The sequence below is a fragment of the Mustela erminea genome, chromosome 8, assembly GCF_009829155.1.
Source record: "Mustela erminea isolate mMusErm1 chromosome 8, mMusErm1.Pri, whole genome shotgun sequence".
Taxonomy (NCBI): Eukaryota; Metazoa; Chordata; class Mammalia; order Carnivora; family Mustelidae; genus Mustela; species Mustela erminea.
The window spans coordinates 39,179,022-39,195,597 of NC_045621.1; the positions used below are offsets into that span (position 1 = coordinate 39,179,022).

The window sequence follows — 16,576 nt, forward strand, 5'->3', positions numbered from 1 at the left end:
ATGGTAAGCTAGTCTCTGAAAAACCATAACCAAACATTATCCTCTAAAACAAACTTAGAACTTTGCCAGATTCCATTAAAGGCCATTCAAGAAAAGTACAGAGTATCAGAAGTTTGGCTGTCAGGAAAGTGAGCAAATTAGCCTAGATTTAATATAGAGTACAGGCCAGTTTCCTCCCATATCATCTTCTTTCATCCTCACTACACCTCTGTGAGATAGAATTATTAATTCTATGTGTAGAGAGGAGAAAAATAAGGCCAGAGAGGTAAACATTGTCCAAGACTGCACGGCGAGTGAGGGTTAATCAGGAATTTAGTCTAAAGGTCTAATCTAAAGTTTTTTATATTTTTTTCCATTTGATCACACTGTCTTTTTCCTATGGCCATGTCAGTAACCTGTAAACTCAAATACCCCTGAATACTCTCTCCCCTTATTTTCACCTGGGGCTGCCCGCTGAGCAGCACCATCAGCCCCCCTGCTTGGAACCCACTCCCCGGCGCCTGCGGTCTGCTCACTCACGTTAGCACGCTGGCGGGCATCATCTGGGATTCGGGCGCGGCCTCTATCAGGGACTGCCAGGTGTTTGTGGAGTTTGGGATCACAAAGCCAAACTCGAAGAACCATTCTGAAGGAAGAACAAAAAGCTGGTGAGTGGGCACCCTAGAGTGTCTCGGGGCTCTGCACCCCCCCCCCCTTTAGAGTGAGCCTCTTCTTACCCCAAGAACCACAAATGAAGCCATCAGAAACCTCTGGGGTCAGAGGCATGTGAAAGAGGCATGACAACCCCTCAGGCTGTCCCCCGACCACACCAGAGGCTTACTCCCTCTGCTCTAGGGCCTAACGGATGAGGACTGGTGGGCAGATACAGTATAAGCAATGCTTTCTTAGCAACAGGCTATGTGTATATGATAAACAGAAGAACAGACTAGGCCTTTCACTTGCAATTCCAGCTGTAAGACACGGACATGCACTCTTACAGTTCATGGTGGAAACTCGGTGCAGAGTCGCCTTGGTGGCCAGATCTGTGGGAGACTGAGAGCTCTGTACCAGGCCCTTGTTGGCAGCTTCCTCGTGACCACATTATAATTCACCAGTGATAAAGCAGGCACCAACCCAGGCCCACTAGTGTCAGAAACCCTTTTGTTGGGCTCAAAGCCCCTTGTCATTGCTAGCTTTGTTTTTGCTGGGGCCCCCAGTCTCGCAAGGTGTAGGAATCCCATCACAAACTGAGCTGCAAAATGAACGTTACCAAAGCAGTGTTTTAAGTTCACTGGGTCCTGCCTTTTTACTCTGTCATCCTAAGTGGGGCTTCCAGGCACTAGGCCACAGAATACCTTCTAGGCATTGCCCTTTGAAGTAAACTTTTTGTTCCAGGCGGAATTTTTCCATTTGCTCTGCTGAAGAGAAGTTCAACTCTCGAGACACTGCCTTGCACTTGAGGATTTTCTTGGGAACACGGGCTGGTAAATAAAAAGAAATATTGAAGCCATTCTCAATGAAAATCACATACTATAATTCCTTAAGTTTCTGGGAGCTTCTTAGAGCTGACTTAGAGAACACATTATCTATGTTAAATTTCAGAGAAAAGCCTTGGTAACACAATTAAAGACAGAGGTCCCCAATTGGTCAAGTGCATCTTTATTATTATTTTTTTAAAGATTTTATTTATTTATTTGAGAGAGAGAGAAAGAGAGAGAGAGAGCACAGAGGGAGAGGGTGAAACAGATTCTCTGCTGAGCAGAGAGCCTGATGCAGGGATGCAGGGCAAGATCCTACCACCCCAAGATCACGACCCGAGCGGGAGGCATTTGCTTAACCGACAGAGCCACCCAGGTATCCCCCTGAAAGATCTTTAAGAAACACCAGATATAGTGCATCTAAGGGCCTTCCCTAGCTGTTTTCATTAGGAAAAGGGCTGAATGGACCCCTTCTTTACTCTGTTCTGTTGGTTTTAACTCCTTAGTTTTTCTTTTATTTCAGGGAGATAAAAATGGTAATTTTCTTTTAAAAAAAAGTTGAGAGCTTAGTTTATATCTTTAGGCATGTTTTAATGTTAAAATTTCAGCACAGAATGAGTTTTGGGAAGTGAGAGGGAAAAAAGGTAGGAAAGGAACTGAGAATCTCAGTAACACATGCTGTGCCCGCAGCGGTTTACCCATCAGGATCTGCATTAATTTAGCTCCCTGATGCTTAGGCCCTGCTTCTGAAACATCAGAGCCCTGTGCAGGGCAAAGGGTTGGGGAGTACCTTCATGCTCCACTCCAGGGACTGACAGGTCTTCTGTTCCTTGCCACAGTATCTTCCCTGTCTCAGCATCCCGGAGGTTCATCCAATTTCTGATCAAATGTATTAAGGAAAACAATGCACTGAAAGCGACTCCAACTTTGCACTCAAGGTGTGTTCTAGCTCTCAGATTTGCTACCAACTCCTGTTTATTTTTTAGCAAGTCGGCCTATCTACCAAGTGCCATGAAAGCAAATGAGGAGGTGTAGGAGGGTCCAAAGGACATCTAAAGGAAGATCATAGCACAGACCCAACAGAGATTTTTTTTTAAAGATTTTATTTCTTTATTTGACAGAGAGAGAGCACCAGCAGGGGAAGTGGCAGGCAGAGGAAGGAGAAGGGCTCCCCTGCTGGGTAGGGAGTCCAATGTGGGGCCAGATCCCAGCAGGCTGGGATTGATCAGAACGGACAGAGGGCAGATGCTTAATGACTGAGCCACCTAGGCGCCCCCCACACTGGAGATATTTTTATGTATAACATGAGAACCAAAGACTACACATCTAGAAACTGCAAGGAGAGAGAAAATGAATAGTACAAAATTAAACATTTTCCAACAGAATCAGACCAGCCAAGATAAAAGACTTAAAGAAACAGATAAGAGAGGTATCCCAAGAAGTGACTCATGCAGACCATCCCCACAGCCCATAAATTTTGCTCACAAGTCCACAGATCTCAAGTACCCATTTTTAAAAAATTTTTTGGTTTTGTTTTTGTTTTATTTATTTGACAGAGATCACAAGTAGGCAGAGAGGCAGGCAGAGAGAGAGAGAGAGAGAGGAAGAAGCAGACTCCCTGCTAAGCAGAGAGCCCGATGTGGGGCTCGATCCCAGGACCCTGGGATCAGGACCTGAGCTGAAGGCAGAGGCTTTAATCCACTGAGCCACCCAGGTGCCCCTCAAGTACCCATTTAACTGCCTGTTCTTAGATATAAGAAACTAGCCAAGGATCACCAGAAACCGAAATGAAAGACAAACCAAAACAAAGAGAAAAAAGCAACTTAAGAGGAAAAAAGAGACTACAGAGGAAGATAGAAAAAAATTTTTTAAAGATTTTGTTTATTTATTTGAGAATGAGGTGAGAGAGCACAAGCAGGGGGAGCAGCCTGATCCCAGGAGGCTGAGATCATGATCTGAGTGGGAGGTAGATGCTTAATCAACTGAGTCACCCAGGCATCCCAGAAGATACAAACTTTTGAAAAGAAGTATTAAGAACTAACAAAACTGGGTTACCTGGGTGGCTCGGTTATTAAGCATCTGTCTTTGGCTTGGGCCCTGATTGCAGGGTCCTGGGATTAAGCCCCACAGGGAGCCTGCTTCTCCCTCTCCCACTCCCCTGCTGTGTTCCCTCTCTTGCTGTCTCTCTCTCTCTGTCAAATAAATAAATAAAATCTATGAACAAACAAACAAAACAAAACAGTCAGAGATAATATAACCCTTATACACTAAAAATCATATACAATTAAATTTTGTATATTTTAGGTGATCTTCTCTGGCTCAAGTTTACAAATTTTGAGGCTAGTCAATTTATAATCTCATTTAATCATAAAATGCCTTCTAACTTAAGCAGTTATATTTTCTAGTTTCTGTATTGTTCATCATACAATAAATGAATCACTAACAGCAATGAAAAAAAGGAACATTCAGAGAACAAAAAAGAACGCTAGAAAAATACACATTTTGATAGCAGAACCAAACAACTCAGTGCAAGGGTTGGAAGACAAACCTGAGGAACTCTTTCAGAAAGAAAAATAAAAAGGGACAAGGACAGAAAACAGGAGAGTAAAGATAAAAGAACCAGGTATCAATGTAAGAGATCCAAAAATCTAACAGGAGTTCAAGAAAGACAGAACCGAAAAACCATGGCGAGAAGTGATCAATGAATTAATTCGAGAAAATGTCCCAGACTGAAGATCTAGCAAGTGACCAAGTCACATCATTGTGAACTTGCAAAACGTCAAGGTTAAAGCAAAGCTTCCAGAGGAAAAACAAGTCACATAAAGGTCAGAATCAGAATGGGGAAAAAAAAAAAACAGAATGAATCACACTTTTCAACAAGGACTCTGGAGGGTAGAAAAAAATGAAGCAGTGCCTTTATGAATCTCAGGGAAACTCCTAAAACTAAAAAAAGATTTATTTTCTCAAGAAACTAACGATAATATGCTATTTCAAAATGACAGGGAAGACTAAGGAAAAAGACGATATTGAATCCATGAGCAAGGGACTAAAACAAGATACAGGTGAAAAAGTCCTCTTTAGAGGACTAAAGGGTGACAGGCCGAGGTCCAGACAAGAGCAGGTCAGAAGGTTTAGAAAGAGATCTTAAGAAGATGAAATTCATAGAATATCTGATGGGTTTAAATGGGAAAGATTTATACAGTTAGGGGGTATTTGGGGGTTCATTAGTGAGAAGCACAGAAAGCCTAAGTAAATGAATAAAAAACTAAGATAATAATTAACATCAGGGAAAAATCAAAGGTGGCACTGGGAGAAAAATCAGTTATACTATACTACATGGCATCATTGCAAATAGGGCTAACATAGTCGTAATAATAAAACCACAGACTATGGATCCAATACGATTATCCTGAGAGGATGGGGGAAGGAGAAGAGCATGTATGTGTGGTCAGGCAGAAAGTGCTGGGAAAGAACAAAACTCATTTTCCACAGTGAGAAGTCGATAAACAATGCCTAAAATAGAGACATTAAGGCATAGCCACAGTGTGCAATTCCGAAATATGAAGATAAATAGTAAATAAATCAGCTAGAAACTGAAAATGGTTTTCTCCAGGGAGTAGAAAATAGGAATGAAAGGATACAGAACGCAGCTCATCATTCAAAACCAGGTAGGACTAGAACTCTGAACAATGTACACACACAACTTTGATAAATATGAACACTAAATTTAAAAAGACCGTCCTAAGTTTTTTTAAACAATGGACAAATAATTTTAAAAACATTCATATTTCCATACATAAAGGCTAAGTCTGAGAAAGATAGCTAATATTCACAAAGAGATGGACCTTCAGATAAACAGTTGATAAAGTTTACAGGTCTTTTTTTTTTCTTTTCTTTTTCCTTTTTTTTTTTTTTTTTTCCATTTTTGCTGTCTAGCAACCAAGCCCTCTTCCCAATAGCACCATGTTGCCCCTGTGGGAGGCAGCGACTGCAAGGCATTACTGTAACTAGAAGATCCAAATCCTTCCTTCCAGGGCCTGGTGCAGCTGGGGGCAAGCACATGACCCAGGCTTAGAAGCCTGGGTACTAGGAGTGGAGGAAAAATCAGCAGTTCTGCAAGATGGGGGCAGGAGCTGTGCTAACCCAAACTTCCCTGCTTTGTGACCACTGAAACCCCAGGGAGCCCTCAGCCTTTCTGACTGGGTAGCTTGCAGTGTTGAACCCAGAGCAACATGGCTGATCAGCATCACTATGCATGAACCGGTACAGTTAACCCTCTGGAGACATTCTTTCTAGGTTTTGCTGTTACTGAAGTCACAAAAGATAACCAAGGGTTACCCTGGCTTCTTGTGCTCTCAACCTGCTGGTGTATTGCACCCCCACCCCACTCCCCTATGAACCTACCACTGCTTTCAAGTTGGGTTGGTTGTGCTTCTCTCTTCTCCTTGTGTGTAATCCTAACAGTCTCCTCATATGCTCATTATATCCCCAGATACTACTGCTCTTATATACCTTTGCAGTTTTCTTCTTCTCTGCTTCATATTTTGAAATTCCACTTTCTTAAAAACTAAATTCAAAAGCAAGTCAATAGTATACACACTTACTTAGATCACCTTTTTTAAATGTGTATGTGTGTGTGTGTTTTGTTTGTTTTAAAGTAAGCTCTACGCCCAGTGTGGATCTTGAACTCACGAGCTCAAAATCAAGAGTTGCATGTTCTACCAACAGAGCCAGCCACGCACCCCCAGATCCCGTATTAAAATTCCAATGACCATAAATACGCTTAGCTATTCTGGGGTCTCCGTATATGAAGACAAAGCTTCCCCAGCTGGAGAAATGAAACAGTAGCTACTACTGCTCCAGCAAGTCCACTCAGAACTCAGATCTAACAGAATTGCCTTAGACATTTAAGCCCAAGGTTTTCAGAAGACACAGCACTCATTTAACCAGCTCCGTACATGCTTTTCATTCTTTCTCTTCGGATACTCTCTTAGGTACCAATATAGCCACACTGGACACCAGATTTTCTTAACTAACAAAACTAAAATTACTCTTAAAATTTCAGGCTCACATACAAGTGAGGCATTCCAGCAAAACTACTGCGAGAAAAGCCTGGGAAAGGGGGCTCCCTTTGTAAAGCAACAGCTAGATCAGAGCTAGCAGTTCCCAAAAAAACCATTACTGCTGCTGGCCTGGGTCAGCAAAGAAAAAAGTCTGGCACCAGAATTTACTCTTCAATCTATTAGAGGATAGAAAGAAAGAAGTCTTAAATGAGAGTGTGCTCTCTGATGATTAGTGGATGGTGAACTGAAGATTCCTCCATTTTACAGCAAGGGAGAGAACGTGCTAAAATATATGGCTTATCTTCCTAACATAAACGCCTCCTGTTTTTATAAATGATCAGTTTAAGGACTTAATTATCTCTTTAGGAAATTTATTATTGTTTTTTTGGAAATATACTTAAAAACATATTTTGGCCAGTTCAATTATTAGGCATTTCTTGCATGTACCTTAATCCAGAAACCTATCAGTCTGTATCATGGACTTCATTGTATAATCCTACCAAAACCTGTAAGATTTCACCCTCAATTAATACCACAAAATTAGAGAAATACACACTGAGCTCCATCCAGTGATGCTGGGATGCAGGCTACTGAGAGTCCCTCCAAGTTCTCTAAGGTAGGGGTGAAAAGGAACACTCTTAATTCATGGCAAAGATGCTGCCATTTGGGAACAGCTTTTTAAATCGTAAAAATACAAATCCATGACAGCTCAATAGCAAAAAGAAATAAAAATTATTGAGGTAGGTATTTTTTGGTTAAGTTTTATTTTTTACTTGATGGAGAGAGTAAGAGTGCGAGCACATGCATAAGGGGGAGGAGAAGAGGGAGAAGCAGTCTTCCGCTTGAGCAGGACCCTGGGATCATGACCGGAGGCGAAGGCAGGTGCTTAACCGACTGAGCCATTCAGGTGCCCCTGAGGTAGGTATCTTAAAATAACCACAAGAAAAGATGGTCCTCAAAAGAGGAAGTGTATTTCACTAAAAATGTTGGAAATGAGGGTGCCTGGGTAGCTTAGTTGGTTAAGCAACTGCCTTCGGCTCAGGTCCGGACCCCAGGGTCCTGGAATAGAGACCCACATCAGGCTCCTTGCTCAGTGGGGAGTCTGCTTCTCCCTCTCCCTGCTACTCCACCTGCTTGTGCTCTCTCTCTCTGTCTCTGTGTCAAGGAAATAAAACTTATTAAAAAAACTGTTGGAAAGGAAAGGCAACTTTAATGGCTTCATCATCATCTGGTTGGAAACATTTTTTTGTTTTAGCAGCTTTTTGTTAACTAGATTTTTCAGAGAAAAAGAGCCTGAGGTTTAAGACTCAAAGGTCAAGTCACTTCCAATCTTGAGAGAGGAGAGGATTAGGTAGAAGCTTTAAAGGGGTGGGGGAGGTTAGAGGACTATTTATAAATACCACCTTCTGGGTCAGCCAGGTCTTTTCTCATTTAAAAGCTCCCAGGTGATTTATACCCAGGGTGAACACAAAGGAAAACTCCTTTACTATGGGAAACCTCTGCTGGGAGAGCTGTTCCTGGTACCTTCTTATTTGGAACCAGGCAGACAAAAGCGGCACACTCTCGTATGTAAAAGTAAGAGCATGTTAAAAATAAGCTTCAGCCTGGAAACAATGAATTCAGGAAAAAAAAAAAAATCAATAGTCTGTAGAATGTCAAGCCTTAGGAAAGGTAAAAAAGGAAGTAAACTAAGATACGCAGGGAAGAATGAGAGTCACTTGGCGCCACACAGAAGGTTACATAAGTCTTCTTATGTTTTAAATAGCTGTGACCTGGTATGATTTTGGTCCAGTGTGGGGGCTGGGGACAGACCTAAGGTAGAGAAGGCCAGCAGGGAGTGGTGATGGAGTGGGAAGTAAAGGCTTGGGGAGAAAAAAAAAAAGCAGTCAGATGAATGGCATATGAGGTAAATTTCCTTAAGATGTGAATGCAGGCACTGGGATAAAAGAATTTAAAATATTTAGTGACAATCATCTAGAAGCATTTTGACACGAGTACAACTATACCTTCATTTTTATATATTAAACAGAACGGATCCACTGTACATGGCAGGACCTCACCAGCCAATTGAGAAGAGACCAGAAGGAGATTAGGGGAGAGGAAGAAACTGGAGTAGAGAGGAGGAATGGGGAAGGAAAAGAGAGGGAAGAGGAAAGAAAGAAAAAAAAAAAGATACTGAGAAAGAGACAAATAAAAATGCCCACATGTAACTGAGAACCAGGACCAAACAGAAGGGAACAAGAAGAAAGGGGCTCAGGATGTTCAGAGATGAGATTCCAGTTTTTCCTGCTTGAATCTTATATTACAGAGTTGTCATGGTTAGTGGCTTTCATAGAATGGTTTGAAATTGATGGGTAGGAAGAATGTCCCCCTGAAAATGTTAATTGGCTGATTCATAGTTTCCTGTAATTTATCATCCAAACTAGTACTTTTGAGAATGAAAGAGGGTGCTAACGGGACAGCACACTTAAATGAGTTGGCTCATGTAAGGTGCTAAGAATCTTAGAAGCAGAGTGGTGCTGTTACGAATCCATTATCATCTCCTGTCTAGGCTCCTGATGGCTTTCCTTGCGAAACCAACTGGGCTACCTAAAGTGCCCCTCCTCGCTTCCATTCTTGCTCCCTCTTTCAATCCATTCTCTTCACAGAAGAAGGTAATTTTATGAAAACTGTGAATTAGATGTTAACCCCTGGTTTTCCTTTGCACTTAAAAACAAAACTCAAGTCCTTTGCATAGTTTACAAGGTGCCCAGTCACCATGTTCCACCCTTAATGGCTTCCTGTCTCTCTCTTCAGCACACTAGTGTCTCTTCTGCCCGTGATGCTGCCTGAGTGTTCTCGCCCTTACTCTTCACACTCCCAGATCCTGGCTTCAGGGGTACCTCCTCAGGGAGGCTCTTGGGATCACATCTCCAAGTCCAGATCTGCCTGACTCCGAAGTCTGGGCTCCTTTTGTGTACCCATGCCAACCCCGGCTATGTCCTGGCCTCCCCTAAGCAGAAAGTTTGTGCCATCTCTATTGCCTCCGAGGAGAGGCTAAATACTACTTCACTTTCGCTGTTACTTTCCTGGTCAAAGACCTTCAAAGGGTCCTCCCAGACTGATCCAGGTCTCTCCATATACCTGATCTCAAATTATCATTCAGTAAGTGCTTATTGACAAACTACTATGTGCCAGGTATGGACATCAAAGCAGCATGTAAAAAATCTGGGCAATATTGTTTCATAGAAAGTTACAGACAAGTGGAAAGGGATATTTCTAAATTTTATATTATTTTATAAATTTATGGTCTTAACTATGTTGGTAAAATATACATTTGTCTATTCCGCCCATACCCCCTCTTTTTTTTTAAATTTATATTTATTTATTTGACAGAGATCACAAGTAGGCAGAGAGGCAGGCAGAGAGAGAGGAGGAAGCAGGCTCCCTGCTGAGCAGAGAGCCTAATGCGGGACTCCATCCCAGGACCCTGAGATCATGACCTGAGCCGAAAGCAGAGGCTTTAACCCACTGAGCCACCCAGGCGCCACCGCCCCCCTTTTAAAAAAATATTTTTATTTGACAGAGAGAGAGAGAGAGAGTGAGTGAGTACAGGCAGGGGGAACAGGAAGGAGAGGGAGAAACAGGATCCTGGTGAGTAGGGAGCCTGATACAGGGCTCTATCCCTGGCATCATGACCCGAGCCGAAGGCAGACGCCCAACTGACTAAGCCACCCAGGTGCCCCACACCCAAATCCCTTTTTAAAAATATATATTTTTTTCATTGGAATGTTAAGACATTGCCTTATATTCAGGGTCGACTTATATTTGGGCATTGTTCTGATGATTCTGTGGATTTCCTCTACATAAAACCAAATAACTTATTTATTCACGTCCCTCAAAACAGTTCATCCTGAAGCTGAATAATTCTCAGTGATACTGAGATAATTCTCTAATGATATTAACTCAGATCCTGATTACTAATCTAGGGATGGAAGAGCTATATTATTTCAATTCCTAACAATTTACCAAGAAGGGTATTGGTTTATTAATTGTTTTTCTATTCTAGCCCTTTCTGAAAAGTAAGCTTTTTTTTTTTTAAAGATTTTATTTATTTGACAGACAGAGTTCACAAGTAGGCAGAGAGGCAGGCAGAGAGAGAGAGAGAGAGGGGAGGAAGCAGGCTCCCCGCAGAGCAGAGAGCCCGATGTGAAGCTTTTTTAAATTTACAAGAAAACTTATTATAGTGTCTATATATTCTGTAGAAAATAGATTGTAGACATCTTCTATTTGTCACAACTAATGAACTAATGCTAACACATTATTATTAACTAAAGTCTACAGTTTGTTCAAATTTTATTAGTTTTAATTTAATGTCCTTTTTCTGTTCCAGGATCCCACATAACATTTAGTAATCATGTCTCCTAAAGCTCCTGTGGGTTGTGAGAATTTCTTAGATTTTCCTTTTTTTTTTTTTGAGGACTTTGATTTTTTTTTTTTAAGATTTTGTTTATTTATTTGTCAGAGAGAGAGAGAGAGCAAGTGCACAGGCAGACAGAGTGGCAGAGGGAGAAGCAGGCTCCCCGCTGAGCAAGGAGCCCAATGTGGGACTCGATCCCAGGACGCTGGGATCATGACCCAACCAACTGAGCCACCCAGGTGTTCCAACAAGTCAAGTATTTTCTGGGTGTCTGTCAATTGGGGTTTGTCTGATCTTTTTCTCATGATTTGGCTGGGGTTGTGAGTTTTAAGGCGGAAGACCATTGAGGTAAAGTGCCATTTTCATCCCACCATGTCAAGGCTATGTACTATCAGCATGATTTATCATTACTGATGCTGATCTTGATCACCTGGCTGAGGGGATGGCTGTCAGGTTTCTCCACTGCAAATATGTTCTTTCCCTCTTCTTTCTGTATTGTATTCTTGGAAGGAAGTCACTGTATACAGCCCAAACTAACAGGTGGGGAGTTATGCTCCATCTTCTTGAGGGAAGAATGTGAATTATTTGGAATTTTGCAGTGGAGATTTGTTTCTTCTCCCAGTGATTTTTATTCAATTATTTATATCAGGCCAGTTGGTTTTTATCATCAAATGACTTTGCTCTGATACCCCAATTTTCATCTCCAACATGAAAATATTTCAACACCAAAAAATCTGCTTAAAAATATCTAGTTAAGGGATGCCTGGGTGGCTCAGTTGGTTAAGCAGCTGCCTTCGGGCTCAGGTCATGATCCCAGCGTTCTGGGATCGAGTCCCACATCGGGCTTCTTGCTCCGCAGGGAGCCTGCTTCTCCCTCTGCCTCTGCTTGCCATTCTGTCTACCTGTGCTCACTCTCTTTTCCTCTCTCTCTCTGACAAATAAATAAAATCTTTAAAAAAAAAAAAAAGAAAAAAAAAAAAGATGTTCACCTTTAAGTTTCAGGGTGACTGAGCCAGCTAGGCGCCTTAGGAATGCTCATTTTATTTTTTTTAAAGATTGTATTTATTCATTTAACAGAGATCACAAGTAGGCAGAGAAGCAGGTAGAGAGAGGAGGAAGGAGACAGAGAGAGAGGAGGAAGGGGGCTCCCTGATGAGCTCCTGAGAGCCAGATGTGAGGCTTGATCCCAGGACCCTGGGATCATGACCTGAGCCAAAGGCAGAGGCTTTAACCCACTGAGCCACCCAGGTGCCCTGAGGAATGCTCATTTTATTTTATTTTTTAAAAGATTTTATTTATTTGACAGAGAGAGAGAGATTACAAGGTGGCAGAGAGGCAGGCAGAGAGAGAGGAGGAAGCAGGCTCCCCGCTGAGCAGAGAGCCCCATGTGGGGCTTGATGCCAGGACCCTGAGATCATGACCTGAGCCGAAGGCAGAGGCTTAACCCACTGAGCCACCCAGGCACCCCAGAATGCTCATTTTAAAAAGCAATTCTTCAGGGCGCCTGGGTGGCTCAGTGGGTTAAAGCCTCTGCCTTCAGCTCAGGTCATGATCCCAGGGTCCTGGGATGGAGCCCCACATCGGGCTCTCTGCTCAGCGGGGAGCCTGCTTCCTCCTTTCTCTCTCTGCCTCTCTATGACTTGTAATCTCTGTCAAATAAATAAATAAAATTCTTTAAAAAAAAAAAGCAATTCTTCTGTGCAATAAAGTTGAGGTCCCACTCATGTAGCCTTTATAAGTTAATCCACAGTGACTTGAGCAACACTCTTAAAACACAAGCTGGGTCATATCATTACTTCCCCTTCAAAAACTTCAAAAAAAAGAAAAAGATCTTTTCTTCTTTTTTAAGATTTATTTAGAGAGAGATAGAGAAACCACACACATGAGTGGGAGGGGCAGAGGGAGAGGGTCAGAGATCTCAAGCAGACTCAGTGGTGAGCACAGAGCCTGACATGGGGCTCTATCTCAAAGCCCTGAAATTCACAAGCCAAAAGCCAGAGTCAGATGCTTAACCAACTGTGCCATCCAGGTGCCCCATCAAAAGATTTTCACTGAGAAAAGTCCTAACTTCTTAGCTTAGCATTTTAAGTTCTTTACCTTGTGGCCCCAACATGTCTCTGGCCACCCCTTCTGCTATGCACTCCTCCCTACTCTCTATTCTCATCTAGACTCAGGTGAGATACTATGCTCTCATACACCCCTGTGCTCTCTGCTCAGCTTGGGCATTGGACACTCATCTGAAGTCTCCCATAAGAGCATCCAGCAAAATCAAAAAAGAGTTGAATTGCTTTCTGGGGATCCAACCAAGTGTTATGATCGTCAAAGGCCACACCAGACAAACTGAGAAAAGGAGGTGGGAAGAAACCTTTCTTTAGCTTAGAGGACCCTGATGGAGGCAACCATGACAGAAGGAAATGGGAGTAACAAAGACAAAGAAATTATCACTGGCAGAAGCGGATTACAACTACCCCAGAGGTACTAACTGTATGGCAAAGCCATCCAAGCAAATTTCTCTAAAATATATCAAGTCTGACTAGTCTTCACTATTCATAATAATATCATAATTATTCAGGAATACACAAAGCAAAAACAAAACAAAACCAAAACACCTTATAGAAGTAACTTATGAGCTACTTCACATTCTCTAATAAAAATACGTATTACCTTAAACTCTCTTCTTCTTTTCAATAAGGGAAAAGGCACCAAAAACTTAGTTGTGTTAGTTAATGTTTCACTTTGGTTTTATTCACTCAAAATCTTTTTTTTTTTTTTTAAGATTTTATTTATTTGAGAGACAGTGAGAGAGAGAAGAGCACAGAGGGAGAGTAAGAGGGAGAAGCAGGCTCCTCACGGAGAAGGGAGCCCCACGTGGGGGTTGATCCCAGGGTCCTCAGGTCATGACCTGAGCCAAAAGCAAGAGTCAAAAGCCTAACCAACTGAGCCAGCAGGCGCCCTGATTATGGGCTTCTTGAGGGCAGAGGTGTTTCCTCTCCTTGAGTTGACAGCAAAAGCAGAGTAATCTTTGGCTATGAGTTCCTAGAATTTAGCCACATCAATCAGGAAACTTCTAGTGTATGAAATTACTTAAAAAAGATTTTATTTTTCTTTTGGGTAATATCACTAGGAAGGACAAACGATAGGAAACTGTTTATAGATTATTAGGTTTCGGACACTCAGTATAAGGATAGTCAGTGTTGGGACGTCTGGGTGGCTGAGTCGGTTGGGCGTCTGCCTTCAGCTCAGGTTGTGATCCCAGGGTCCTGGGACAGAGCCCCAAGCCGGGCTCCCTGCTCAGTGCGGGGTATCTACTTCTCCCTCTGCCCCTCCCCCGCTCATGTGCTCTCTCTCAAATAAATAAAATCTTATAAATAAATAAATAAATAATCAGATTCTAGAAATAATCTTTTCTTGACAGTTTAGGACTATGAACTTCAGAAAATTAAATCTCTTAAAGATGTTACCAAAGTCAAAACAGGGGTACATTCCTAAAGCTATGACAGGAAAAACAAAGATCATTATTAGTGCTATTAGTATGAAACTTGGCCAAGCATAAATAATTTTGTCTTAGTTTTTTTTAATGAATACATCTCATTTGGAATGATTTTTCCAATTAAGTGCAGAAATCACAAGTATATAATTCTTATCTTATAAAAGTCTTCAATTCACTTAAATTTTTTTTTTTTTTATCTGAGAGAGAGAGAGAGAGAGAAGGGAGGAGGGGCAGAGAGAGAAGCAGACTCCCTGTTGAGAAAAGAGCCCAACACAGGGTTCAATCCCAGGACCGGGAGATCATGACCTGAGTGGAAGGCAGACACTTAACTGACTCAGCCATCCAGGTGCCCCTTCAATTCACTTTCGAATATTAGGCACGCCCATTTGGAAGTCCTTGAATTTTGCTGACATATATATTCTATGGGATTTTAAGCTTAAAACTTTTTTTGTATTCTTATTTAAAATTTTTTATTATTGAAGGGCACTGGGGTGGCTCAGTTGGTTGAGCATCTGATTCTAGGTTTTAGCTCTGGTTGTGATCTTAGGGTTGTGAGACTGAGCCTCATGTTGGGCTCCGTGTGGAGTCTACTTGAGATTCTCTTTCTCTCTCCCTCTGCCCCTCTGAATGCTGGTGTGTATGTACACTTTCTCTCTAAACAAATAAATAAATAAAGCCTTGAAAAAATTTATTACTGAAGTATAGCTGATATATGACGAAGGACTCTTTTATAAATGGGTATTATTCTAAATAAATAGCAAAGTCTCTTTATATTTTCATACGATTTTTGGAGATTTGTTAGCTTTTCAAAATAAATGAGTATATTTGCTTGTTGGTCATGTGAGTGTACACATTTAACTAGAGAAATGTACCAATCTAAGAGTCTGTGAAATGTCAGGGCACCTGGGTGGCTCAGATGGTTAACTGTCTGCCTTTGGCTCAGGTCATGATCACAGGGTCATGTGTCAAGCCCCACACCAGGCTTTCTGCTCAGTGGGGAGTCTGCTTCTCCCTCTGCCTGTTGTCCCCCTTGCTTGTACTGTCAAATAAATAAATAAAATCTTTTAAAAAAGTCTGTGAGATGCCTTAATATAAGAACACAAAAAGAATGCTTTTTTAAAAATTAAAAAAAAAAGATTTTATTTATTTATTTGACAGAGAGAGATCACAAGTAGGCAGAGAGGCAGGCAGAGAGGCAGGCAGAGTGAGAGGGAGAAGCAGGCTCCCTGCTGAGCAGAGAGCCAGATGCAGGGCTTGATCCCAGGACTCTGGGATCATGACCTGAGGTGAAGGCAGACGCTTAACCCACTGAGCCACCCAGATACCCCAAAGAATGCTTTTTTATACAGGTGAATTTTAGCAATTTAGAAAATTTTGGGGAAAAGAGAAATAAAAAAAAGAAAACAGTGAAAATGAAGGTTTTTTGTTTTTGAACTTTTTTTTTCAAGATTTTATTTATGATTTTACAGAGAGAGATCATAAGTAGGCAGAGAGGCAGGCAGAAGAGCGGGGAAGCAGGCTCCCTGCTGAGCGGAGAGCCCAGTGTGGGGCTTGATCCCAGGACCCCGAGATCATGACCTGAGCCGAAGGCAGAGGCTTAACCCACTGAGCCACCCAGGCGCCCCACATGACCTGAAGTTAAAGCAAGAATCAGTTCAAGCCTGGGGCGCCTGGGTGGCTCAGTGGGTTAAAGCCTCTGCCTCTGGCTCAGGTCATGATCCTGCGGTCCTGGGATCGAGCCCTGCATTGGGCTCTCTCTCTCCCTGCCTCTCTGCCTACTTGTGATCTCTCTCTGTCAAATAAATAAATGAAATCTTAAAAAAAAAAAAAGAAAAAGAATCAGTTCAAGCCTGAGCCACGCAGGTACCCTGCCCCAATTTAAGGCTTGTATGTAAGTGAATTTGTTTATGGTGATTTCTTAAGGCAGGGTATATCCTGAGAAGTCTTTGCTGTGATGAGGAAGAATTCCAGTCATTATCAGATGGTAACAACTTCTAAAGATTATACTCCACTTGGATGTAATCACACTTCAGATCCTGAGTCCCCTAAAAAGCCAGACCTTAGTTTGTCATACCACTGTAATACACCTTTCTCTGCCACAAACAACTGCTCAAAATAAAGAAATAGACAAAAATTTTTTAAAAAATCCCCTGATGTCATCAACTTA

The 16,576-nt window shown here is 41.9% G+C and overlaps 1 protein-coding gene across 1 annotated transcript in view; it reads right to left on the reverse strand.

Annotated features, from left to right (window-relative positions):
• PDE6D (phosphodiesterase 6D) overlaps positions 1-16,576 on the reverse strand; it is a 51,483-nt gene that overhangs the window by 1,966 nt on the left and 32,941 nt on the right. The window contains exons 2-4 of the mRNA XM_032355170.1: positions 2,248-2,336; positions 1,335-1,460; positions 520-625 (exon numbers count right to left, since the gene is read on the reverse strand). Of these exons, the coding sequence (XP_032211061.1) occupies positions 520-625; positions 1,335-1,460; positions 2,248-2,336 (321 nt within the window). The remainder of the gene's footprint in view (positions 1-519; positions 626-1,334; positions 1,461-2,247; positions 2,337-16,576) is intronic.